The sequence below is a fragment of the Giraffa tippelskirchi genome, chromosome 5, assembly GCF_054371585.1.
Source record: "Giraffa tippelskirchi isolate mGirTip1 chromosome 5, T2T-mGirTip1v1.2.pri, whole genome shotgun sequence".
Lineage (NCBI taxonomy): Eukaryota > Metazoa > Chordata > Mammalia > Artiodactyla > Giraffidae > Giraffa > Giraffa tippelskirchi.
In genome coordinates, this window is record NC_137279.1 from 19,900,843 (window position 1) to 19,928,797 (window position 27,955).

The following is a 27,955-nucleotide window of genomic DNA, read 5'->3' on the forward strand; positions in this document are numbered from 1 at the left end:
TGGTTCTCAACGTATGGCCTGCAAACCAGCAGCATCAGCAGCACCTGGGACTTTGTAAGAAATGTACATTTTTAGGTCCCACCCCAAAACTGCTGAATCAGAAACTCTGGGGGATGGGACCCAGCAATTTAAGTCTTAACCAGCCCTCCAGGGGATTCTTATGCCTTTGGATGTTTGAAAGCCACTGTCCTAAAGCCTCTGCAGTGTTTAGAGACCAACAACCTAAATGTTGGTTTTTAACCCTGGCTACACATTCGTGTCATCTGAGAGGCTTAGTGCCCCCTGCCCTGACTGCTCCCATGCATATGGGATTGGTCTGGTGTGTAGCCCAGGCTTTGAAATTTTTAAAAGTTCCTTGGATGATTCTGAATTGCATCTAAGGTTGAGAATCACTGATATAAACAAATATGAAGGGAGACAACCATATTGTAAATGAGTAGACACCCCAAAGTGAGACACACTGATAAAATATGTAAGGGGAAAAAAAAAAAGGTTAATATGAGAGGTTAAACTGTCATCCCACACCCAAAGAAAGGCAATGCCAAAGAACGCTCAAACTACCGCACAATTGCACACATCTCACATGCTAATATGGAGAAGGAAATGGCAACCCACTCCAGTATTCTTGCCTGGAGAATCCCAGGGACGGCGGAGCCTGGTGGGCTGCCATCTATGGGGTCGCACAGAGTCGGACACGACTGAAGCAACTTAGCAGCAGCAGCAGCACATGCTAGTAAAGTAATGCTCAAAATTCTCCAAGCCAGGCTTCAGCAATACATGAACTGTGAACTTCCAGATGTTCAAGCTGGTTTTAGAAAAGGCAGAGGAAAAAAAAAAAAAAAAGAAAAGGCAGAGGAACCAGAGATCAAATTGCCAACATTCGCTGGATCATCAAAAAAACAAAAGAGTTCCAGAAAAACATCTATTTCTGCTTTATTGACTATGCCAAAGCCTTTGACTGTGTGGATCACAATAAACTGGAAAATTCTGAGATGGTAATACCAGACCACCTAACCTGCCTCTTGAGAAATCTGTATGAAGGTCAGGAAGGAACAGTTAGAACTGGACATGGAAAAACAGACTGGTTCCAAATAGGAAGAGGAGTATGTCAACGTTGTATATTGCCACTCTGCTTATTTAACTTATATGCAGAGTACATCATGAGAAACGCTGGGCTGGATGAAGCACAAGCTGGAATCAAGATTGCTGGGAGAAATATCAATAGCCTCAGGTATGCAGATGACACCATCCTATGGCAGAAAGTGAAGAAGATCTAAAGAGCCTCTTGATGAAAGTGAAAGAGGAGAGTGAAAAAGTTGGCTTAAAGCTCAACCTTCAGAAAACAAAGATCATGGCATCTGGTCCCATCACTTCATGGTAAATAGATGGGAAAACAGTGGAAACAGTGACAGACTTAATTTTTTTGGGCTCCAAAATCACTGCAGATGGTGACTGTAGCCATGAAATTAAGACGCTTACTCCTTGGAAGGAAAGTTATGACCAACCTAGACAGCAAATTAAAAAGCAGAGACATTACTTTGCCAACAAAGGTCCATCTAGTCAAGGGTATGGCTTTTCCAATAGTCATGTATGGATGTGAGAGTTGGACTATAAAGAAAGCTAAGCACCAAAGAATTGATGCTTTTGAACTGTGGTGTTGGAGAAGACTCTTGAGAGTCCCTTGGACTGCAAGGAGATTTGCTATGGGCAAATCAGACCAAAATGAATTCAAAGTTTAGTGTGCACCACCAGGCACTGTCCTCATATTCTGATTTGGGCAATTTGGGGGTGATGTTCAGAAGTCATCATTAAACAAGCACCACGTGGGTGAAATACGGAGCTTAATAATCAATAAAGGAGGTTTCTTTTTTAAGGTGGCTTTCCTTCAGGTTTTTCTCTACTGGCCAGGCTGTCTATAATGAATATACCTGGTTTATTTCTTCATTTAGTTTACTAAGGCTTGTAAGATACTTCTCAGTTCACTATGACTTAACTAGGCAAATACAGGCAAATACCTCTTCCTTACTCTCCCCTTCACCTCTAACCCCACTCTCCATGACTGATTCCCACTCTCCCTAACACTGACAGTTCTTCCTAGTGCTGGCTCTGCTCGTGGGGCTTTAGAGACATGAGCTAAGGTGGGCCGCACAACTCTATGAGGTGGGCTTGTCGCTGTGATCATTTTACAGGAGAGGAACCTGAGGGAGAAGGTTAAGTCACTTTCTCAAGATCACACAGCTAGTAAGCTGTCCGGTGTTGGAATTCTGAATTCTTATGCTCTGTATACGTACACAATCTCTGTAATACTGCCCATATGCTCTCTGGCACTGCCTCATCAGTTTGATAAGTTTAATGAGACAGCTCTTCCATGATTTACTTTGAAATTCTCTACTAACTGAGGTTGAACATCTTTTCATAGATTAGCCACATAGGCCTCCTTCTATAAACTGTTTATTCATACCCTTTAGCACATCTCTCTATTGAATACATTTTCTTATTAATTTGCAAAAAAACCCAGTCCATGTATATTCTTGATATGAATCCTTTGTTTTATAAACTCCAAATATTTTCTCACAATCTATTACCTTATTTGCAGCTAATATGACAATGGAATCATACTGGACAAACTATTAGAATTAGATAAGAGATTTCAATAAGGTTGCTGGATGTTAAGTGTCAACAGAAAAATAGCATTCCTACAGACAAATAACTCATAGCAGAAACAAAAACTAGTTTACCTAGGAATAAACTAATAAAAGATGTATGAAACTAGTAGGGAGAAAACTGTGAAACTTTATTGAGGGACATTAAAAACTCTAAATAAAACAGAGACAGTTCATATTCATAGATGAGATGAGTAATTTCAAACTGTTAATTCTCAAATTAATCTACAAATTCAAAGCAAGTCCAATAAAAATATTAACAGTGTTTTCACTGAACCTGACACACTGATTATAGAATTCATAGGGAGGATGAAAAAATCACGAAGAGCTAAGGCGAATTTGAAGAACAATGCAACTACCTCACCAGACATCAAGACTTACACGGCTATCCAGGAAAGAAGACTATGTGGTACTGGCTCAGGGAACAACCACTAACGAAACAGGGGAGGGAACCCAGAAACTCAGCATGCATACATGGAGAACGAGGTGCTGTGTGAGGTAAGGACAGGCTGACCCCATAAGAGAATAGTCACTCTCTTTTGGTTCTAGCACAGTGTCAGTGAAAAATTTTCAAAGGCCATCAAAAAAGTGAGATAATAGTTGAAAATTGGGTTATGGTTTGCCCAAACACTAGGCATTCAGTCCTGTCTGGAGGTTTCCCCAGCTTCTTAGAAGCAAACTCCTGGAATTCTAAGAAAGGGCAGAGCAAACACCCCAGCCGATAACTTACAGGAGACTCAACACATGTATTTTGGTACTTCTTGCAGTTTAAGGCTCCCTAGATTGGATGGCAGATTCTGTTCTCAGAAATGGTGAGAAGTGAAAGTGTCATGGTTTGGAATTTATGAAATACCGTATTAGCAAAGAGGGCCTCTATGGAGACTGCTCATATCACATACTTGGAGTGGGGAGATATGTTGGATATTGTACCCTTGACCTCTTTTCCCCAAGGCCCCATCTGTCAGCATGCTGCACATCCTTGCTCTGGGATAGAGAAGAGCAACTGAAGTTTACCCAGACAGAAGCTTCCCTGTACCAACAAAATCCTTGTCAACTATTCTAGAAAGAGTGGGAAAAAAAAAATCACCTTAAAGCGTTTCTTTAAAAGTTAATGATAAAAATGTAACTATGGAAACAAATTGTCCCCACACAATCTATATTTTTAAGTAATTTATTCCAATAGAAATATTTCAGAAAACTGTACTTAAATTCATTTTAAGTTAGCTTATGCAAACACACTTAAGATCTCACACTCACATTTGCATATTAAACAAAAATCAAAAGTGAGAGAGGAACCAAGCTGCACATCACTCCAGGAGGTCATAGTGCAAACGAGTACTTCATCTTTAGTACCTCAAGTTAACCGGGATGAAAGAGAGTAAAAATGGCTTGTGTTTTCCTGTATATTATCATTATTGGATATTTATCCCCACAGATGCCTTTATCTCCTTTCGATTACACTGTGAATGAGTTCCCCACCCCCTCCCCACACATACATACTTCAGTCAGCTGTAAAACAATGGATTTGTCAATAATCAAGGTATAGAAACTCGTGAGTTTGGTGACTTATTATCAGCTACTCTGTCAGATTTAGTAAGTCAATAATTATTGGACTATCTTCTGTGAATACTTTTAATAGGTAATATCTTCATGGGAAAACTGATATTTGTTACCTGGTATCTAAAGCATAGCTAATTATGAAACTTTCTATTTGTCTATTTAAAAACAAAGCTCAATCCCAAAGCATTCTAATTATGTATTCCTTTAATCCCATCACCACTTTGCAGTCCAAATGACTAGAATCAAACTTTAAATCCTACTAATAAACTTCAAGGACCAGTTATCCCTTTATTTGGCTTTAAAGGCTAAATTTACTTGCCTTGTCTAGACCATACCAGCCCTTTACAAAATGTGAAGATAGCATTTTGACTTAGTTGAACAGTAGCTCCAGGTCTTGCAATAATCTCAGAGAAGCAAAATGTTTCCACACTTTGTTTTTACTGAGAAAGCTATCTTAGTCTCTTAACTTCTCTTTAATTTATACCTTGTAGTTGTTTTCACTTTCCTGACATAGTATCTTCAAGTAAACAATAACTGGTAGGTGAAGCGACTGCTTGTTGTTCTGAGTCCTGTTTAACTGTTAAGAATGTACTGAACTAAATCTCACTTCTGGGCAAAGGAACTCTCATTTCAGGATTTTAGTAGCTTTTATAGAACCCAAACAAATCTTTCTGGCTGTACTGTATTCTTTTAAGGATTTTCTGAAAGGACTTATAATTAAATCTATGCTCAAAACAACTATTTCAACAACACAAAATAAAAATAAACTCAGCTGGATGGATGTTATTCAAAGTTGCTCTTAGGCGTGTTCATCTAAAGGCTGATTTGCAGGGTTTATTTTTAATCTTCTACCCTGGAAGGAGAGAAGCAGGGAAGCAGCTTGTCTGAAAAAGACTCAAAGCCAAGGAGGAATGAGACAATAACCTAGAGCGATCTGAACGCATTTTCTTAGACTCGCTGTGAGCGAGAGTAAGCTGGTGGAGAGAGGAATAGCACACACTCCTGAAATGAGAGGAGGAAGAGGACAAATGATTATTGTCACACTCAATGCCCTAAAGTTGGTCTTCAAATTGATAAGGCACTGACCAAATTTTCCCCACACTACAACTTGAGATACTAGTGTAACGAAATAGCTTTCAAAAAGCTTGAAAGTTTGCTCACACAGATCTCTTTTGTCAGAAACCTCTCAATAGGGAAAAAACCCCACAAAAACAGTCACCTTAGACACAAGCCATTTTTAAGGAAGCAAAACCAAAAAAGGTTGACTTCGCACAGAAAATTATTGTCATCAATGTGTTAAATAACAATGTTTGTTAGAAGAAAACAGAATACTACTCTGGCTGTAAAATTATAAATTTACTATGCTTGAAAGAAATAATATAAAAGAAGAGAGACAGAAAATAAAAGCAAACCCTAAAAGACCACTGAAGAAGTCAGACAAACCTCACCACTTGCTTTGTATCACCTATTCATGCACCAGCAGTACTGTTGTTCCACTAGGACACAGTCAAATTCATCTTCATTTTCAAAAAGGGATCCAATTATTTCAAAAGCCTTTGAGGAAGATGATTTTTTTAAAAAACTGATATTATCCTCCGTTAACAATACTGGTACCTCTTGTTTGCAAAAAAAGGTAATATGGTGGTTTAAAAGAACATTGAAAAGGACCGTGTCTCAGAAAACAGGAAGGAAATCAACAGTGGATAGTTAATGGGTTAAATCTACTATTATTGATTTTTAAACTAATACCAAGTCCTGTAGTTTTGTTTTTAGCAGTAAAGTCATCTATAACTACAGATTTAACCTAAAAAAAAGAAAGGACTTCTGCTCAAATCATTTGGCCAAGTGAATTCTAGTAATCCTAAGAGAGCAATAGGCCAGGCTGCTCTTGGCGGGCCCTGGTTTCAACTAACATACAAGGTGTATACACTAGAGACTGTAAACATTTTTCCCTTCTGTAACAGTGCACATTGGGCTCCTTTATAAACCTTCTAGAAGAGGAATAAAGCCATTTACAGAAACTCTGCAGCTACAAACACCCTAAGTTCTTGACATACAGAAAGATACAATACCAAAACAGTCCATACAGAAGGTAGTGCAACAGTCATATGGCATTTTCCGCACAGGAAAACATTTATCATTGAAGCATATGCTTGGGGAGGAAAAAAAATACTCAGACTCAAATTGTTTGGATCCCTTTTCGTAATGTTTACACAAATAATATTTACACAGTGAAGAAAATGTAATAGGAAGGTGTGTTTGATTGGTTCTTTTAATTTTTACAGTTTGGAGGTTATGGTAAAAATAATGTCTCTGAAAAAATAAGCAGAACTCATACACAGAGGCGGCATGAGACCAAAATCAGAGCTCCTGAAGGTCATCATAGAGTTATTTTTATAGTTGCATTTTAAAAACTGTTAGAGGTTACTTTTGCACGAAAAATAAGCTCCCATGTTCAAACAAACTTAAATGAGATGTGCCTCAAATTGTATTTTGGTTGGTATTATACTGCTGCACCAGGCTGGATAATATACGGATCATTATGCTTATCAAAAACTAGCTTAAATTTAAATTATAATGGAATTTCCAATGAGTTTTTCTTGACTCAGAGAGAAAAAAATGGGCTTAATACTGGTGAAAATTTCAAGCTTGTGAGGCGCTAGTTTACAAATTTATTAAAGGTAGGCCTAGTAAGAGGAGAAATATTTCATCTTCTCACTAACACAATGCCTAAATATTTAATATTGTAGTATTTATTTTTGCCTGAATTATTATTAGGTCTCATTTGGTGAATTGTAAGATCAAAAATTCACCCACCCTATTTTAATTCACTTCTCCCACTGGTCTTCTCTTTGTTTCAAATGCTAAAGTAGTCTTAAAAAGCAATGAGCAAGCTTTTGAATGGACAAATCTGAAGACAAGAAAACAATGGTGACTTCCGCTGCACAGTTCAGAGTTTCAGTCAGTCAGAGACCACAAGTCTATGTGTGGTCTAGTCACCAAATCTGAACACTGTTCTCACTCTGCACAAGCAGCTTTGTGTTTAGTGCTGAAAATATCAAACATGTCTTCCAGTTGAGCCCTCTCTTTGGGAAAACTGTGTGCTGTCAGGCTCTGACTTCCAGCTGCCCATCTTCAGCAATATGGTTAGCCTACCACTTAATCTACTTTAGCTTATTTATGACAAACAGACAAGGTAATAAAAAATCCACAGGGTTCTCATCCACAATGTGTTTTAAAAAGCACATACACTGTTAAAAACACTTATTTCTGAAGAGAAATAAACAAGTTAAGAAAATTAAAACGAAAGTCAGATGTGCAAGGTCTCAGAGTAATACTGCTATGCTGGTTATGCAGAGGGGGTCTTCTCTGTGCCCAGCGTGGGCTATGCTGGGAGGTCTCAGCCATGTTCTTGCCCTCTCCAGCTCACGTCATTTTCCATAAAACCAGAAATAATGGTAGTTCTAACTGTACTATGTGAGAAAAATATTTGAACTCTTAATATCCTTTTCAAACAGAAAACAAAATTTAAAAATTTAGCAATCTGAGAAAGCTCTTCTACTTTCCAAATGGATATACTTTTAGTTATTCTAACAAGCAATATTTTCTATGTAAGTTTCATGGATTCAAGGATGAAATACTTGATTAAAAAGGAAAAGGACAAATTTCCCCTAGAATACAATCTGAAAATTTTTATGTGAGGCCCAAAGTAATAGAAATCTATTAGAAGTTATCAGTCAAAAAGCACTTCTTACTCTGGGCCACAGGCAAAATTCATGCTGCCTCACGAGTTTATAACATCCAACACACAGCCTTTGTTCAAGTGCCTTTTTTTTTTTTTTTTTTTTGGTTAAAACTCTAAGGCATTTCACCTTCAAACTTTTTTTAAACTCAACATTTATTTTGGAAGTTAAATGCATTATTGCATAAAAGAGCTCTCACAAAACTCTCTTGATCGACTACTAAAAAAATATGGTTTCATGGTAAGGATCTATAGTAAATTTTGAGAAAAATATTTGTGATAAAGGAAAGTTAAGTAGGAAGGAAAGTTTTGATACTCAAAATTTGCAGCCTCTCAATCTTTCACCTTTTTCCCTTTGAAAATTATTCTGTATCCCTTATAATAAAATACATACATGCATACAAACACATGTAGATTCTCTTTTAAACAAATGTGATCCTGAATCTCATATTGAACAAAAATAATGAAAATAATAAAAAAAATAACTGGCATTGTGCACATTAAACACTGTAAAAGAAAATATCCTAATAAAATATTGATACATCACCCTTGATGATAAAAATCACCTGTGAGTGACAGAAGGGATAATCCACTTAAACTTGAAAACTGTAGTTATTGTAAAATCGTCTTAGAAAAGTTTAGGTTGGGATTATAGTTCTCTACTAAACAGATCTGTGGTCCAACAATGAATTCATATAGAAGGCCAAACTTTAAACCCAGTTAAAAACAACCATGTTTTCTGGAGCCCACTTGAAAAAAGTGTCTGGCATGTGAACACTCAGCCTTTATACCTCCAGCAGGAAATAATGTACCCCATACAGTACTAAACTTCAGAAGTTTAGTGTTTAAAAAAAAAAAAAACTCCCCTATCCAAAACAAAACAACCCCCCCCCACCTCAGTCCCAAACAAACCCCAACAACTCACATTATTAACATTTCTAATTCCTACACTCTTGCTGTGAGAAAGCGCGTTGAGGCCGCTGACTCATGGAGGCTTAAGCAAACCTTTTGGCGAGGTGGCTGGTAGAACCCTACTAAGCTGAAACATCTTCACACTTCAGTTCAAAACCAGCTCCTGATGTCACCCATAAGAAATATGTTTTTTCTTTTAAAGTGTATCTAAAAAAGGCGATTCCCCCCTCCAAAATTAGTACAAAGTTAAAAGAAATGCAAATTAGCTACGATCTATTCCAAGCACAGCACCGCCAGGAGATTCACACGCTCTATTTGGTGTTTCATGGTGGTTTTCCTTTCATTCTATTAAGGCAGTGGTTTCCACAGGTCAGTTCAGAGATAAGAAGCATGGTCCATGGCAGTTTGTTTTACAGCTCTGATGTGTTCTCTGGGAATATCTCACTTCGTTCCCTGAAATTAGTGCTTTTTTGGTTCAGGACTCCAGAGGCTAAGACAGAGCCTCTGGGCTCTGCCTGGCACAGGATTGGTTTGTAGCTGGCACTCTTTCATCAGGTCCTCGCTTTCAGTTAGGGTAACAGTTCACCTTGTTCTTTATCACGTTTTTACTCAAAAGTCATCAAGTTTGTAGGAACCTAAAAAATACAAGCATTACAAACTGATAGTATTTGAAAGGTGTTCTTCAAAGTACTATTTCTTATCTTCCCTTGTCATTTTAAGTAAGCCCAAAGCAATTTGATAGAAGGTACTGTAATTGTTTATGAATAATGGAAAAAATATATTAGAACATTTTTGAGAGAAAAACCATGAGATAAGTTAATACCCTTTCCAGTAAATTGAAATCTGGATGGCAAAATGGGCAGAGACAATACCCTTCTTGTCTAACACAGGGGAGCTCAGTAGATGTTTGCTGAGTGAATAAATGAATGAATGAGGAAAGAGTAAGTATGGCCCTAGCAGGTGTGAGATTCCAGACACACCTGTCATCATTTATTTTCTCATTATATGTATTACAATGAATTCCTACATTCAAATTTTAAAATCAGCATAATTTTGTAACAGACATTACTAAGAATTTCTTTGTGAAATCATCATGAAATGAGTATAAAAGAATAAAACTCATTGCTAGATAAATTCTAATCTGACACTTTGTGACTCTGAAAAAAATCTATAGGTTATATAACAATTGGCTGCTAATAGACTGGATCAGGGAGAAGGCAATGGCACCCCACTCCAGTACTTTTTTGCCTCGAAAATCCCATGGACAGAGGAGCCTGGGGGGCTTCAGCCCATGAGGTTGCTGAGTCGGACACGACTGAGCGACTTCACTTTCACTTTTCACTTTCAAGCACTGGAGAAGGAAATGGCAACACACTCCAGTGTTCTTGCCTGGAGAATCCCAGGGACAGGTGAGCCTGGTGGGCTGCCGCTTATGGGGTCGCACAGAGTCCGACACGACTGAAGCAACTTAGCAGCAGCAGCAGACTGGATCAAATTTAACTCGATTTCTTTTAAGTCTAAAATTCAACAATAATTCTTAGAAATATAAATATATTTTGTTTTTAAAAATTAGTTGATGGGTCATCTAGTTAAGTACTAAAGACGGTTTTGCAATGTTAAAAAAAATGCTCTTAACTTTTACTACCAGTTTTCCAAAGCTGTGCTGGTAGAGATATTCATGTATCAGTAGTCATTGCTGTGTCCTTTAAAAGAGTTTAACAGTTGTCTCTCCCTTTTTTCAGTTGTGGCATGCAGACTCTTAGCTGAGGCATGTGGGATCTGGTTCCCTGTCTAGGGTTCGAACCCGGGTCCCCTGCACTGGGAGCATGGAGTCTTAACCACTGGCCCACCAGGGAAGTTAAAAAGAGCTTAACAGTTTTTTAACAACCTTTTCCTGAAAACCTAGGACACTAAAAACAAGATTAATCTCTTACACATGTCAGCTTCTGAATGAAAAATCATTTGACAATGTAATCATAAGTGAATTATAAATAAAATACAGTATGAACGGACGAGTACTTAAAGTATAAATTCTCGAGTCTGGTTATAAGAAATCCGTATTTAAATAAGGTAATATTTTCATTTCCTCCTAAGTTGCCTGACTATGGTTTAAGAGGTTGTATTTGAGTTACAGTCTTCTACTGAAAGTCTTCAAATTTCATGGCTTCAATTTATAAATTTGCTACTTCTCTCATTCTTCTAAGTATAGAAACAAACAAACTGAAAGAACAAAACAAAACCATTTATACACATCTGGTTAACTTTTTCAGCAGGAAGATCCACTAATACAGTAAAAGAAACTGAATCTCTATGCTGGTATGCATACACTCTCTAGATTAATCTTGAAATCTGAGATAAAAAAATGATACAATACTTTAAGGCCGCATTTAAAGAAAACGTATGCATGCAACTGAATCCTGAAAAACTTGGTTTAGGCAGAAGAAGGTCTGTTTCCTTCATTCTGTCCCAGACACTAATTTGACAAGGGCAAGGATGTAATTTTTGCTTTATTATTTTTAAAATAAAAATTATAAGAGGACAAGGCCCATTCCAACAATATTTAAGAAGAATGCATTTACAGAATGAAGACAGACTTTGTGTCTTAGGTCCAACATTTTTTAATTTTGTTTACTTTTTTAATTTGTTTGACCCTGTCGAGGTTGTTTATTAGCATTTTTGAGCCTTAGTTTCTTCCTATACCAAAAAAGCGGTTATAACTTAGGTCCTGATAGCACATGGTAAAAAACACATTTATAAGCTTTATAAACTTCTGCAATGTATTATATAATTCAAAATCAGCTACTGATAATATTTACCATATACTTCTGTATTTCAGTACCTACAGGCAATAAGCTTTTCAAATATATTCAACTAAAAACTGGCCAAAAAGAGTGTAGAAACTTTTTTAACTCCAGTTATATTTATGTCTGCCCTACCAATTCATGGTTCAACTTTAAATTGGCAGCAGGATTTGGGGAAAACACCACTATGGATTCATTCCTCTTTGCCGCTGAGTTAGACCATCATAGACCTCTTTGAGTTAGACCATCTTTGTTTCAGTAAAATAAAAACAAGGGAAAAGTCCAAATTGTTTTGGGTTTCACTGCAAGCATAGGAACCCACATAAAATTGTCAACAGAACAAATAAAGATGCATCAGAGTAATTTTTGGCACGATACCATCAAATTTTTAACTTCTGAAGCTACATTCCCTTGCCTCTCCTTCTCATTCTTCTGACACAGGCTACATCTCCCTATTTTGAACACTTTAAAGCTTGTTTCACCTTCAGGGTCTTTGCACTTCCCTTCCTTTCACCAGAACTCTGTTCCCCCTTATCTTCACAGGGCCCTTCCTTCCTGTCATTCACATCACTGTCATCTCCTTAGGGAGACCTCTGCTGTTCGCTCTTAATTTATTTAAAGTTGACTCTACTCCCATCAAGAGAAGGCAATGGCATCCCACTCCAGTGCTCTTGCCTGGAGAATCCCATGGACAGAGGAGCCTAGTGGGCTGCAGTCCATGGGGTCGCTAAGAGTCGGACATGACTGAGTGACTTCACTTTCATTTTTCACTTTCATGTATTGGAGAAGGAAATGGCAACCCAATCCAGTGCTCTTGCTTGGAGAATCCCAGGGACGGGAGAGCCTGGTGAGCTGCCATCTATGGGGTCACAAAGAGTCAGACACGACTGAAGCGACTTAGCAGTAGCAGCTACTTCCATCACTCCATATCACCTAATTCTATTTTGCTGCCTTCATAGAGTTTTTCCTTTTTGAAATGCTGTTATTTTTTCACTTGTTTATTGCCCATCTCCCTCACTAAAATGTTGACCTCATGTCTTGCTGACTGTGATCAACAAAAAAAGAACATAAACAATACAGTTTTCCTACTTCATTCCAAAAATTAGTTCACGTACTTTCTTTTTCCAGCTCTTTTAAATACATTCCCAGTTTGTGGACTCTTCTGAGGATGAAGAGAAATGCTTACCTGTTGTTTGTTGCTTTGGCAGGCTGCACTCAAATGCTTAAACCACAGCATTGCATTCATCCTACTGCCTGCTTGAAACTTGTACGAATTTCCTAAAATTATTAAAAACAAGGGGAAAACAACAAAAATTGATGAGAGTTCTTAGTTTCAGTTTATTTCAGTTTCAGTCTCAGTTTATTTGTCTATCACCTGATTTTCCAATACAGAGTTCCATATGCTACATTCACAAGCTATAATTTATTCAGAAAGTCACTGCTTTGCTATTCATGAATTGGAAGAGAAGTATTTTGTTTACTAACATGATCTTTAAAGTATACCTAAATAAAACAATTGTTTGGGTTCTCTAAATTTGTATGCATGGATGAGAGTACAGAATATCAGTTCTCAGCACTATTTAGATGATCTAAATACTAGTAGATGCTAAGACTAAATTTTTATAGGCCAAAATGTTCTAACTTGTTTAACACTTAAACATTAGCTATTTAATGTGATTAAGGGTTAATCAGCTAACATCAATGTAACCTATGCTTTTAGTTTTTACTTACATTTGTCAAAATTATTACAGAAGTTCCTAGGTCTAGTAAGGGCTTATGTGCAAAATCTGAGAAAGCACCTTTTTCTTTTTTATAAAATTAGAAATTCATTTGTTTCATTTGTGATGTATGTATTTAGACCTTGAAAGTGAAAGTTAGTCATTCAGTCTCGTCCGACTCTGCGACCTCATGGACTGTAGCCCACCAGGCTCCTCTGTCCATGGAATTCTCCAGGCAAGAATACTGGAATGGGTTGCTATTCCCTTTCTCCAGGGATCAAACCTGGTCTCCTGCATTGGTAGGCAGATTCTTTACTATCTGAGTTACTAGGAAAGACCATTTAGACCTTATGTTGACTAATTAAAAACTGACACACAATAAAAGTATTTTTATACATTTATATGTATTAAGGTAATAAACTGAGAAAAGAAGGGATTCAAGTAGTATGGGCTGCCCTAAGTTGAGCTTAGTTCTCCTTCTCACTGACCTGAGTTCTTCTTATTTCCCAGTTCTTTTTTTTTTTTTTTTAATTTCCCAGTTCTTATTGAGTTCTACTCTTTCCTTTATAACTGCATCCAATGATTCAAGAGCCTTATCTGATCTATATGTAGGCTTTACACAGCTCTTCTTTGAGATTTTAACAAAGACTTACTCACTTTCAGAAGCAAAAGTTCTGTTCACCATATGTTTAATTATTTGAATAACATTTTTTGCTTGTTGAGCCCAGATCAAACATCAGATCAACCTAAATAGCAGGCATATCTGACAAGCTGGCCACAGCGGCCATTTATCTACTCTTCCTGAAAAAGGCTGTTGGTATAGATTTCATAAAAACCTTGTACTCAGAAGTAGTTCTATCGAGTATACTAAGGAATTGACGATTCCCCTGGAGAAGGAAATGGCTACCCACTCCACTATTCTTGCTGGAGAATTCCACAGACAGAGAAGCCTGGCAGGCTATATAGTCTACGGGGTTGCAGAGAGTCAGATGTGACTGAGTGACTAATACACACAAGGAATCAAAGGAAAACAAAGAATTTGTTAACTAAATCCTATGAAAATTATCTCCTTTTAAAATGTACTTTTATAAATAATGAATGTCTTTGGGATTGGCAGGGTGGAGGCTGAATTCAGAATGTTGAGTAGAAACTCCTTACTCTGTAAATCAGTCTATTTCACCTCAAAATGTGACATCTTGCTATTATTTTTTCTCCATGTTTTCTTAAATTTTTACTCTAAATATCACAATATCCTAAAAGCAGAATACCTGTTGATATACACTCTAAAGAAACAGAAGTCAAGAATATAACTTTACAGTCAATAAAAGGTAATATAATATTATTTTAGTAGTGAGTTGCCGAAGTTGAAGGTTCTGGGCAGATGCGAAATGATTTCCTTTCTGGCTTCCTCTGTGGTGCTCATCAACGGCTGGCAGATGTTATAAAGCAAGAGCTACAATCATGTGGGGATCTGTTCTGATGACCACTGAGGTCCCCACGACACGCACAAGCAGGGTAAGGAGACACATGACCTGATTCTGCACAGCCCACCCTCCAACCTCTCTCATCCACTCTAAAAACTCCTTGGTTAACCGCCAATAATGTTACTCATAAATGTCTCTACATAGTATAAGCAAAGCATTATAATTAAAATTATACTTATCTGGAAAGTGGTTTGAGTCAAATAACCAATTAATTTAATTAAAAATAATGGAACACAAACCACTTAAAGGAAAACTTTTGCCACATTCAGAACTTAATGACAATTGATATTTCAAGATATAAATGAAAGGGTATTGAATATTGTAAATCTGAGATTTTAAAGTAACAGTGGTTTATAGATTCTTAAATTCCCTACTTCCTTTCTTGATTATTAGCTCTTCAAGCTTATGCACATGTAGCAAAGAAAATAAGCTTATTAAAGAAGCATTTAATAGATACTGATATTTAAAAATATTGGCATAATTAGTATACATCACATGACAGAAATATTTCCCAAGAGGTGAAATAATATAAGCAATGCCCGTTGAGTATTCCAGTTAAACTAAAATTTGGCTTATCTAAAGCTGTATAGTAACCCCAGTTATTTCAATGATTTACCTTTCTCAGAGTCAGTCAGCAAGAAGAGATCCGGATGTTCTGGGTCATCAGCCATCATCACCATCCATCCTACTACAGATACGTTCTTATTTGATGTTGATTTAAACTGAGAAATAAAAAAACAATAAAAAGACAAAATTTATGGCTTATCCTGAGTAAAAACTTACTGTTAAAAAGGGTGTTTTCAGTTTCTCCTAGGGAGAGACAAGATTTCATGCTGGTCAGCTCTGCTCCAGGCCTCTTACTACTGAATTCCATATAGGCATGCCCTCTTCAGATAGTCTCCTACTTTCCAGATCTTTCCCAGCTTCAACTCTTTATCAAAACTTTAACTGTCGGGCTTCCCTGGTGGCTCAGTGGTAAAGGATCCACCTGTCGATTCAGGAGACATAAGTTCGATCCCTGATTCAAGAAGATCCCATATGCCGTGGAGCAACTAAGCCCGTGTGCTACAACTATTGAGCCTGTACTCGAGCCTGGGAGCCACAACTCAAATATGATCAACTCAGTTGGTGTAAAACAAAGGCATTTGTTAAAATATAATGCATATCTGTGGTAGACTTGGAATGGAATTTATTTTTTTGTTTGTTTGGTACGTACTGTTATTCAATTAGGAAATTGCCTTCCAAGGAATTCAACAGTACCTACCAAACAAACAAAAAAAACAAACGACACTCCCCACCCGCCCCGACCAAAAAAAAAAAACAAAACACCAAAAACCTGAACAAAGTATATAGGAAAGAAAAACACAAAATAAAACCCAAACTAAAATTCTTCAATACATGCTCAAGTGTAAAATGCTAAAAAAATTTCAAAATCAGTTTCAAGACAAGGATGCCCACCATTGTTACTTCCATCCAATACTGAATTGGAAGACCTAGTCAGCATAATAAGATAACAAAAAAAGAAATAAAAGGTATAAGGATGAGGAAGAAATAAAACTGCCATTACTTGCAGATAAGAAAAATGAGCAAGGATGCTTGGAAAAGATCACTATAAAAGTCATCTGCAATTTTATACACTAGAACTATAAAAGTCACTTCTAAGAAAGGTACCTAGAAATGTATGTAACAAAAGACAAACAGGAAAGTGTAACAGTCAAAAGACATTCAAGAAGACCTAAATCAACAGATATACCATGAGATGAAGAAAAAGGTTCAGTGTTGTAAAGATGTCAATTCATCCTTAATTGATCGACAGATTCAGTGCCATTTCAATAAAAATTTCAATAGGGTTTTATGCGGAACTTGAGAAGCTGATTCTAAAATTTGTGTGTAAGACAAAGGATCAGAAGCAGCCAAGATGCTCCTGAAGAATTAGGCAGGATTTGCCTTGCTACACAGCAAGACTTACAAATCTATAGTAACTGAGACTGTGAGTTACAAGACAAGGACAGAGTGACAGGGCAATGGAAGTCTAGAAAGCAATCTGTGAATACTGATGCAAACTCAAACGACAAGAATGGGCTCTGCAGACCAGCAAAGTAAGTAACACATGGTGCCAGGAAAATAACTTATCCAGGCAGATAAATAAAAATGAATGCCTATTTCATAACACATCTCACATACACCCTCCTCTGACTTCAAGTGGGTCAAAGATTTTAAAGCAAACTGTAAAACTTTTCTAGTAGAAAATATAGAACATTTTGATGATCTTGCATTAGAGAAGGATTTAAAAAATATGACTCAGGAAGTATTAAGCATAAAAGATAAATTTTATTACTTTAAAACTAAGAACGATTCACTAAAAGATCACAAAGAGAGTGAAAAAATACTGAACAAATTGGAAGAAGATATTAGTAATACATAATTGCTAACAAGTATCCAGAATATATAAGGAAATTTTTACCAATTAGTAAGAAAACAAATTATTCAATAAGCAAAGTAATTATCCAGGCATTTTATAGAAGAAGCACAAATAACTAGTAAACATGAAAAAAATTATTTCAAACATTAATAATCTGGGGTATATACATTAAAATCACAAGGCACGGACTTCCCTGGTGATCCAGTGGTTAAGATTCTGCATTTGCAATGCAAGGGTCATGGGTCTGATTCTTGGTTGGGGAGCTAAGATCCCACATGCCTCTCATAGCAAAAAAAAAAAAAAAACAACATTTCATGTTTACTAGATTATCCAAAATTAAAAAGCCTGACAATAACAAGTATGGTGAGGATGTGGAACACTGAGAAATTTCATCATGCTTTGGTGAGTGTGTAAGTCAATTTGGCATTTTCTTATAAAGTTGAATGTTTGCACTCCTTGGTATATAACCTAGAGAACACATGCACAAAAATATTCACAGCAGCCTTATTAGATACAGCAATAACTTGGAAAGCATCCAAATATCCATCAATACAATGATGAATAAATTATGGTAGATTTGTAAAATGGAAGTCTATTCAAGTGTGAAAAGGAATAAAGGACAGCTATATACATCAACAGTGATGAATATCAACAATGATATATTAAGCAAAAAAGGGAGTGCTTAAAACTATATATGTGAATCCATTCAGGTACAGTTAAAAAATGAAACAATGTGTTATGGAAACACATAAAAAACAAGGCAGTGAACTTGAAATTCAGGACAGTGATAGGCTACAGGTATGGCTGATAAGGAAGAAAGATGCTATCTGGGAAGACTTGGATGGTTCTGACAATGCTGTCTTCTTATGCTGGGTGGAGTTATATACATGTTTATTTATTATTCTTTAAAATATACACATATACAATATATCTTCTGCATGTATATATTTCACAATTTTAAAGAAATGGGAAAAAGAAGGAACATATCACATTATTTTTAACAACATGGTTACAGCAAAAATGAAAGCTAAAGGAATTAGGAAGCTTTAATACAATGAAGAGGGCTTCCCTGGTGGCTCAGCAGCAAAGAATCCACATGCCAATGCAGGAGACACAGGTTCAATCCCTGGGTCAGGAAGATCCCCTGGAGAAGGAATGGGAGCTCACTCCAGGATTCTTGCCTGGGAAATCCCATAGACAAAGGAGCCTGAGGGGCTACAGTCTATGGGGTTGCAAAAGAGTTGGACACGATTTAGCGACAACAATACTATGAAGAATCAAATTGGCAATACATAGCCTGGAAAATCCCATGAACGGAGGAGCCTGGCGGGCTGCAGTCCATGGGGTCACTGAGTCGGACACGACTGAGCGACTCCACTTTCACTTTTCACTTTCATGCCCTGGAGAAGGAAATGGCAACCCACTCCAGTACTCTTGCCTGGAGAATCCCGCGACGGGGGAGCCTGGTGGGCTGCCGTCTATGGGGTCGCACAGAGTCGGACACGACTGATGCGACTTAGCAGCAGCAGCAGCAGCAGCTGATCTGACAGTTTATAGTTTATGTCAAAGCATACAGCATGATTTTCTAATCTTTTCTTAGACCCAAAAGCCTCTGCATCAATTGCTTTTTTCAGTAATAATAATAAAAACTCAAGCAATATAAGCCCACTCACAGAGTGCAAATGCCCTTGACCACCAGCTGAACCTCATCCTGTTTCCAGAATTTACCATCCTTTGGGGTGTAGTCCTCTGGACCTTTCTCTCTGCATTACATCAAAGACTTTCTTGTCATTGTTGGCTTTCATATACAAATGGGGGTATACTTATACTCTGACTTGTGGTTTTTACCTATCAGTATTTTCTTAATAATAAGTATTTTCAGTGTTTGCAGATTGCTGATACTATAAATGTAACAGGAATATTTTTCTATAGATATCTAAGTGCACTAGCTTAATGATTTTCATAGAACAGATTTTCAGGTAAAGAATCACTGTTTATTTGTTTATTTATTTAATTAGTATATTTTCTATTTTTTAACTTTACAATATTGTATTTGTTTTGCCATACATTGACATGAATCCACCATGGGTGTACATGTTTTCCCCTTTCAGAACCCCCCTTCCACCTCCCTCCCCATCCCATCCCTCTGGGTCATCCTGGTGCATCAGCCCCGAGCACCCTGTATTATGCATTGAACCTGGACTGGCGATTCGTTTCACATATGGTAATTTACATGCTTCCATGCCATTCTCCCATATCACCTCACCATCGCCCTCTCCCATAGAGTCCATAATATTGTTCTATTTATATGTGTCTCTTTTGATGTCTCGCATACAGGGTTATCTTTACCGATTGACTAAATACCATATATATGTGTTAGTATACTGTATTGGTGTTTTTCTTTCTGGCTTACTTCACTCTGTATAATAGGCTCCAGTTTCATCCACCTCATTAGAACTGATTCGAATGCATTCTTTTTAATGGCTGAGTAATATTCCATTGTGTATATGTACCACAGCTTCCTTATCCATTCATCTGCTGATGGGTATCTAGGCTGCTTCCATGTCCTGGCTATTATAAACAGTGCTGTGATGAACATTGGGGTACACGTGTCTCTTTCAAGTCTGGTTTCCTCAGTGTGTATGCCCAGCAGTGGGATTGCTGGGTCATATGGCAGTTCTATTTCCAGTTTTTTGAGGAATCTCCACACTGTTCTCCATAGCGGCTGTACTAGTTTGCATTCCCACCAACAGTGTAAGAGGGTTCCCTTTTCTCCACACCCTCTCCAGCATTTATTGCTTGTAGTCTTTTGGATAGCAGCCATTCTGACGGGCATGAAATGGTACCTCATTGTGGTTTTGATTTGCATTTCTCTGATAATGAGTGATGTTGAGTATCTTTTCATGTGTTTGTTAGCCATCTGTATGTCTTCTTTGGAGAAGTGTCTGTTTAGTTCTTTGGCCCACTTTTTGATTGGGTTGTTTATTTTTCTGGAATTGAGCTGCAGAAGTTGTTTGTATATTTTTGAGATTGTTTGTCTGTTGCTTCATTTGCTATTATTTTCTCCCATTCGGAGGGCTCTTTTCACCTCGCTTATAGTTTCCTTTGTTGTGCAAAAGCTTTTAAGTTTAATTAGGTCCTATTTGTTTATTTTTGCTTTTATTTCCAATATTCTGGGAGGTGGGTCATGGAGGATCCTGCTGTGGTTTATGCTGGAGAGTGTTTTGCCTATGTTTCCCTCTAGGAGTTTTATAGTTTCTGGTCTTACGTTTAGATCTTTAATCTATTTTGAGTTTATTTTTGTGTATGGTGTTAGAAAGTGTTCCACTTTCATTCTTTTACAAGTGGTTGACCAGTTTTCCCAGCACCACTTGTTAAAGAGATTGTCTTTTCTCCACTGTATATTCTTGCCTCCTTTGTCAAAGATAAGGTGTCCACAGGTGCGTGGGTTTATCTCTGGGCTTTCTATTTTGTTCCATTGATCTATATTTCTGTCCTTGTGCCAGTACCATACTGTCTTGATGACTGTGGCTTTGTAGTAGAGCCTGAGGTCAGGCAGGTTGATTCCTCCAGTTCCATTCTTCTTTCTCAAGATTGCTTTGGGTATTCAAGGTTTTTTGTATTTCCATACAAATTGTGAAATTATTTGTTCTAGTTCTCTGAAGAATACCGTTGGAAGCTTGATAGGGATTGCATTGAATCTTATAGATTGCTTTGGGTAGTATACTCATTTTCACTATATTGGAGAATCACTGGTTATTATTAAGTTAAATGCTGAGTAAGACTGTCCACCACAAAAAATACCAATTTAAATTTCTGCCAACTGTGGGTCATAGTCTTGTTTACCTATATCATGGCCAGAGCTACATTATCAATCTTTAAAATTTCTTTAAAGATATCTGCAAACTTTTAAAAGTTATAATGAATATACTTTCATTAAAAATATTTTTACAGTGAATGCTTTCATTTTAAAACATTAAGAAGTCATACTCCTCTCTTGTCTATTCCCAAGTCTGCTCTTTTCCTCACATGCAAAAAAATAAATTCATACTTTAGAAAGCAATAAAACAGGTGTAGGCTTCCAGATTTCTTCCTCTTGCATTTATTTACATATAGGAATAGATATATTTTTATTAGTGACTTTTTTCCTCCTCCAGCTTTTAGTTTTGAAAAAGTTCAAACTACAGAGACGTTAAAAGAATGCTACAAGGATTACCCATATATCTACATTTTACATTTGCTTGATCTCTTTGAACATTTAAATGTAAGCATCAGACATAACATTGAACCCTAAATATTTCAACATGTATCTTCTAAGAATATACTGATATTACTATATAATCACAATGATTCACATTTAAGAAATTTAATGGACATAATCACATAAAGTCCATTATTATAATTTTTTTGATTGTCCTAATTATGAACTTCATAGCTTAAAAAATTACCTCCAAGATTAGACCAAGGTACATACACTGCATTTAGTTATCAAGACTCTTTTAAAGTTTCTCTTAATCTAGAACATTCCTCCTGTCCCTCTACCCTCCTCCAGCTGTCAAATTTTGTTCTTAAGAATCCAAGCCAGTGGTCTTACACAATGTTCCATGATGTGGATTTAATTGCTTCCTCATGATTAAATTTTTGACAGGAACACCACACAGGTGATGCTCTGTTTATATATTTTAATCCCACATCTACTGCTTATATATAGCCAATATTTTCTTCCAATTTGCATTTTAACTTTTGTTTGAAAATGATTAAAAATCTTTTTCTCCACTGCTTTTAGTTCTGTGCCATTTTTCTATTCTACAATTGGATAAATATAAACATGGACTTGTCTCTATATTGCTTTGTTATTATAATTCTTACTTTAATCTTAACAGTTTAAACTAGAAAAGATGAGGAACACAGTCCATTTCCTTGGCACTCAATCTGGCTCCCTCACAGCCCACTAGGCTCTAATATCTAAACATTTCATATGCATTATTTATCAATTCATATAATTTAAAACCCAAATTAGCTGTGTAAGTACCAATACCAAACACAAAAAGATACTTAACATATGTATTAGATGACAAATTCAGTTATTTTATCAATTCTCTAGTTTGGCTTCTAATTCAAGTTAGGAAAAAACAAAAAAAAATTTATACATTTTACTTCCTTATAATAGTCAACTAAGTGAAATCTAGCCAAGTCTCTCGAAGTGGCTAAGTGAACAGTTAACTATATCTGAAGATGATAATTTAGCTATATTAACCTCTTTTTTTCCCCTCCTTTGAGTACAGCAATACTAACCAGAGGCAATTACTTTGCAAAACATTCTAGTGAAACTGAACTGTAGCTTTGTCAGGTATGTGGGCATTCTAGTCTGTTTGACTAGAATATAAAAAAACAGTCCTTCACCTTAATGTGAGGACTAGATCTAAACATTTATAATATTGAGCAAAAAGGTTGGTGCCTTTTAGGTACAATTCAGATACAATTAAAAAATGATGCAATATATCATTTAAGGAAACCTAAGTGGCAAACTCTAAAGAAAAGCAAGGCAATGATTAACATAAATTCAGGACAGTAATAAGGTATGGGTACAGCTGTTAAAGAAAGGCAGGTGATGCTATCTTATTACAGCACTTCCCACATTCATGTAAACCAAAACTGTATTCTTTTCTATCCCTGGTTTGATTAAAGGGCTAAAACTGTGAGAATAAAGAAAAGCTTCTCTGTATAATGATAACGTTTGAAGTTAAACTGATAACTGGCCTCTTCCAACCAAACTTCAAATTAGGGATTTTCTTACTAAAAGGAAAAAACCAAAACAACAATAAAACACCAAATCCTAGTAAATTTAGTCAAAGTATTTGGTGAAGTAATACCTGATATTAAAATGTACACATGCAATATGTATGTGTTATTGTTTTTAAGTGCCAGCCATTGTTGGAAAAAAACCATAAAGTGATAATTGTCAAAAAAAAACAAAGGGGCGTTTCTGAATCACACAGTATCACTAGGTAATTTATAAATAGTAAAAGAAGTTAATTTTTTTTCTCAGTGGTTTACTTACCTTTCCTCAATACGGTAAACCACTTAATTCCCTCCACCTTCAAAATACACAATTTAGAAATAAATTCCTCTCCAAGAGATAATGCAAAACGGAAAATTATTTTCCTTTCAAATAGTGTGTCACTGGCATACAAAAACAGAACAGCATGCAAAAGATTTATAGCAAGATTCTACAAGGAAAGAGCTTTTCGAGGCTTCTTTCAAGCACAAGAAGTTGACCATAGTAACCTTAGTAACTATTATTCCTCTTCACTGTTGGAAAAATTACTCAATCAGAGACTGAGGTGGAAAGAACTGCAGATGCTGGTCCTAATCTTTCATACTTTACAAATCAGGAAATGACACTCCAAGGCAACAGTTTTCAACCATTTTTCTGAACAAAAAACCCCAGGTTTGTGAGGGCTTGGACATGAAGATAAGATAACGGCAGGGTGCAGTTTTGACATTTGCAAAGGAAAAACAGCATTCAAAAAAGAAACTTCGAAATATGGAAGTTATTCTAAGACCTTTCTTGGGATGGTATTACTAAACAAAAATAACTACATTACAATACTCATACAAAGAAAGTCTAAGAACTTTTGGGTTAGAAAGTGGAAAAAAAACCCCAAACCCTCACATCCCATTAGGACTACTTCCCCTACAACCATATAGAGGCCGTGAAACTATGCTAACGACTTGGAACAGGAATACTTACATGTTTTCTTTCTGTAGCCTTTAGAGATTTGGCAGCATAGTAGAAAAGCTGCGTCCCACACAAAGCTGCCCAATATTTTGTCCAAGATGCTACCTGGAGAGGACAGACACATGAATATACTACTCAAATGCTACCTGCTTCTCAGTCACTCTGTTCCTCATTGCCAAAGAGCTTTAGCTCCACTTCACTTCCACCACCTTAGCTTTGAGTTTTATCACTTCTGAAATCTTTATCTCAAATATTCTTACCACGTCTACTTGATACATTCTGCTTAGGACTGACAAAACAAAATTGGCTGAATTCTGTTTTTTAGAGTTTTTGCTCTCTATTTTCTATTCCTTCTAAACTTACTACTAAAAATACTCCTTAACAGGATATACTTTCAAGATTCTCCAATAACTATGTTAGAAAGCAAAGAGAAGTACAGGAGCATCTTGATTTAAACACCTTAAGTGTATAATTTAACCAAAATCTATTAATATATGGAAGGTATAATAACACTTTAAATAACATTGTGAGGCAAAGGTATATTTTAAATTATTTCAAGTGTATTATATATCTGGTTTTATTTCAGTTGTCTTATTTTTTTAGGGTCTTATTCATTTGCTTATTTTTAGACATGTTTTAAAATATAAAATAATTCTTACTGTAGGCTTCTTGCCTTCTTTTAACAAAGTTTTTCTCCTGAGAACACCTTGAATAGTAACAGCCCCTGGATATAAATGTACTGCCAAATCCTCTGATTCTGCAGAACTATAAAAATGAAAAGAACATATAAGCACTTGAGTAATCCTCAAGTAGATACTTAAATAAAATGTAATTATTTTCAATTTTAAGACTGTTACTTTATTCCAAATGAGAAGACACTGACAATTATAAAGGTTTACTGATCTGAAATTTACAAGCTGTCACAAATGAATCAGACAGTTATTAAAGTCAGCAGATGGTTAAAAAATGCATTTTACTGCATATCTGAACAAGCATAATTCAGAAAGAATACAGTGATTCACTTTAGTAAAGAGTAAATTAGGGACTTAAGACTTTTCTTCTCAACATGCCATACTGTAGCACTGCTGAAACATTTTTTTTCCCCAGAAGAAGCTCAAGTCCTGGTAGGAAAGGTGAGGATTCTATACGTTAAAAGTCTTTTTAAGCATGTAAAACTCAAAATAAAAATATCAGAAAATCAAAAAAGGAAAAAAAGCAAAACAAAACCCATGCTCAATTCTAAAATAGGTGAGAGAAGTAAAAACGGCAATTAACAACATATTAAAAAATAAAACTTTATACAATAAAATTTAATGACATTTTAATGTCATCAGTGCATCTAAGTGATTATAGCCTAACAACTCTGCAAGAAAGGAATAACTAAAACTCAAGATTGCTTTTTCTTGTATCTTAAGAAAACCACCACAGAATAATCAAACATTTAAATATCTTTCCCCAACTCATTTAAGGTCCTGTAGTTAAAATAGGAACAATTTTTATGAGTCAATTAAAACATATACACTGATGAAAAAAAAATTAGTCATTCTCCAGTGATGTGACGTGAGCTGCAGAATTCCTACAACAGTGATGAAAACTGAAGTTTGCCAGTTTATCTCTTTTTGATTGTTTAGGTGTCTCAATGACTTAAAAACCTAGAAACCACTAGAAATTTCATACTGGAGCTATTTATATCCAAGGAGATTAGACACTATTAAACTGACATAAAATAACTTTAAAATGTTTGCTATTGCATTGTCTTATGAGAATTCGTTGATTATTCACTACCATTAACCTCCAGTCCCCAGTCAATCTACCATCTTTATTTTCTTCAGCAGCTAATGTAGTGCAGAAGGAGATCAGGATTAACTAAACAACCAAATGAACATGAGTTAAATACACAAATATTATTTCATAAAACAGACTTCTTTAAATTCAGACCTGCAGTTAATCTGAAAAATCCTTAAAAAAGACAAACTGAATGTAGTAAATTCTTTGATTGCAGCCTTTGAAAAACAAGTGGGTTTTTGCACTGCTTCTCTAACAATCAGCAACATTAGAAAGACCTGTGCAGTTAAAAAGCTACTGATTTGGATTATTTAAAGAACGTGACATAAAGATGCAAGTTTTAGCAATTAGCTCTGTGGATCAGAAAGAATACTTCAAATTTATCTCTAGATTAAATCTTGGAAAGAAAGTTTTCATGGGCATTTTATTTAGCTTTGAAACCAATTAGCTGAGAAAGAACAGAAGTAATGTGAGACCACACCTATGAAAGCCAGTCACCACCACCAGAGGGGAGTTCTGTGACCCCTGAACGCAGGGGGATTGTACCTGCTGGCCTTCATGTGGCTTCGATAGCCATTTCGTGCCACTCTTGTCACCGGGCCGAGAGAATGGTATAATCTGTTCCTGTTGGATTCCATTATAAATTGCATATATTACTTTTATTCACAAAATCATCATCAATAACCAAGAACAGTATAATAATTTCTTCATGTAATACAGCTTTCATAATAATTTCTTCGTGTAATATAGCTTTCTAAATCCTACAAAAGGATAGTATATGATTGCTCCTTTTTTTTTTTTAAAGCATGCAGCACAGATTTTAAATTATTATTTTCTTCTACCATTGACTATAAACACTTGAGGTTGCTTCTTAGTTTAAACCATGTATTTATATACACATTCATTTTCACAAATTTACTAAAATAATTAAAGAAGTATTTATATCCAAACAAAGCCTGAAATCCTTTTGTTTCTATTGCAGTTCTTGGATTCCACTTTATATATGATACCTGGATTTATAGAATAATAATTTTTTATTATATGCCCTTATGAAGATACCTAAAAGCAATGTGATCTAAAAACTTAAAATTAATGTGATCTAAACACCTTACTTTCCTTTCTTTTATATATTAAATCTAAAAAAAGACTACTAAAATAGATAAACTGAGTAAAAATACAGGCTTTATTTTCACATCAACTACAAGAAATACATGATAAAGCCAATAAATGATTTAAAAAAATGGTATGAGTTAATTTTCATCCAAAATGGCATGTGATACTTAACAAAGGAAATAAACACACACACACACAGACACTGATGCTTTGCCTAGAAAAAGCCAAAAGCAGCACTGTTGGTAAATGATATTTAAAACAAAAAGTTTTATTTTAGCAACTTAAGTGGCAAAATATTTGATGTCTATTTTCCACAAGTACAACAGTATTTTAAATCCCAATTCTTTATTCACTTTTTAATATTTCATGTTTGAATCTTGCTGGGCAGCACTGATTTGATTTCAAAGTGTTCAAAAGAGCCACTGATTTAAACTTGGCAAAAGCACAGTAGATATTTTTGGCTGCAAATGTCTGCAAAGCAAAACATTTGTCAAAAGAAAAATACTATTTTGAGATGTGAAGGTAACGCTGTTAAATACCATCTTCCTTAAGTAACCTGGTGGGATAAGAACAGATTATTTAACACAACACCATTCTGGTTACTCTATTACTTCTCATGCCACATGATAAACAACTTTGTTCATCAATATTTTTTATCTAAATATAATACACTATAATCAACTTCTGATGATACTATGTTCTTACTAGAGGGAGAGAACTAACAAAACAATTTGTACAGACAGCATGCCAGAGGCAATTCTTGCGATCTTCCTGTTTCAGGCAAACCCAAATAAAGAGACTGAAATAAAAACTTGGAAGAGAAATAATACGTAAAAACAAATTGTTAAAAATTTCCCAAAACAAAGAGAATAAAACTTAAGAACACTGGTAATTAGAAGTGCTCAAAAGTATTTTGAAATATTGGATATGCAAGTAAAGTCTTAATCACCATGGTGAGAAATCTTCACGAAGTTTCAGGAACAAGGACCTAATTTTCCAATAACACCATGAAA

At 35.9% G+C, this 27,955-nt stretch overlaps 1 protein-coding gene across 16 annotated transcripts in view; it reads right to left on the bottom strand.

Moving 5' to 3' along the window:
* Positions 1-9,133: 9,133 nt before the first annotated feature.
* Positions 9,134-27,955, bottom strand: part of RALGPS2 (Ral GEF with PH domain and SH3 binding motif 2) — a 163,675-nt gene continuing 144,853 nt past the window's right edge. For 7 of the 16 annotated variants that reach the window (XR_014052423.1, XR_014052425.1, XM_081485979.1 and 4 more), the window contains 6 exons: positions 26,376-26,453; positions 24,704-24,809; positions 24,057-24,149; positions 15,497-15,602; positions 12,865-12,956; positions 9,134-9,512 (listed from right to left, as the gene is read on the bottom strand). Coding sequence is in view for 12 of the 16 variants with exons in the window: in XM_081485979.1 (XP_081342105.1) it covers positions 9,483-9,512; positions 12,865-12,956; positions 15,497-15,602; positions 24,057-24,149; positions 24,704-24,809; positions 26,376-26,453 (505 nt within the window). In the remaining 4 variants the exon portion in view is untranslated. Of the gene's footprint in view, positions 9,568-12,819; positions 12,957-15,496; positions 15,603-24,056; positions 24,150-24,703; positions 24,810-26,375; positions 26,454-27,955 lie in introns of all 16 variants that reach the window. The other 9 variants (XR_014052422.1, XR_014052424.1, XM_081485981.1 and 6 more) reach the window with 4 other exon arrangements.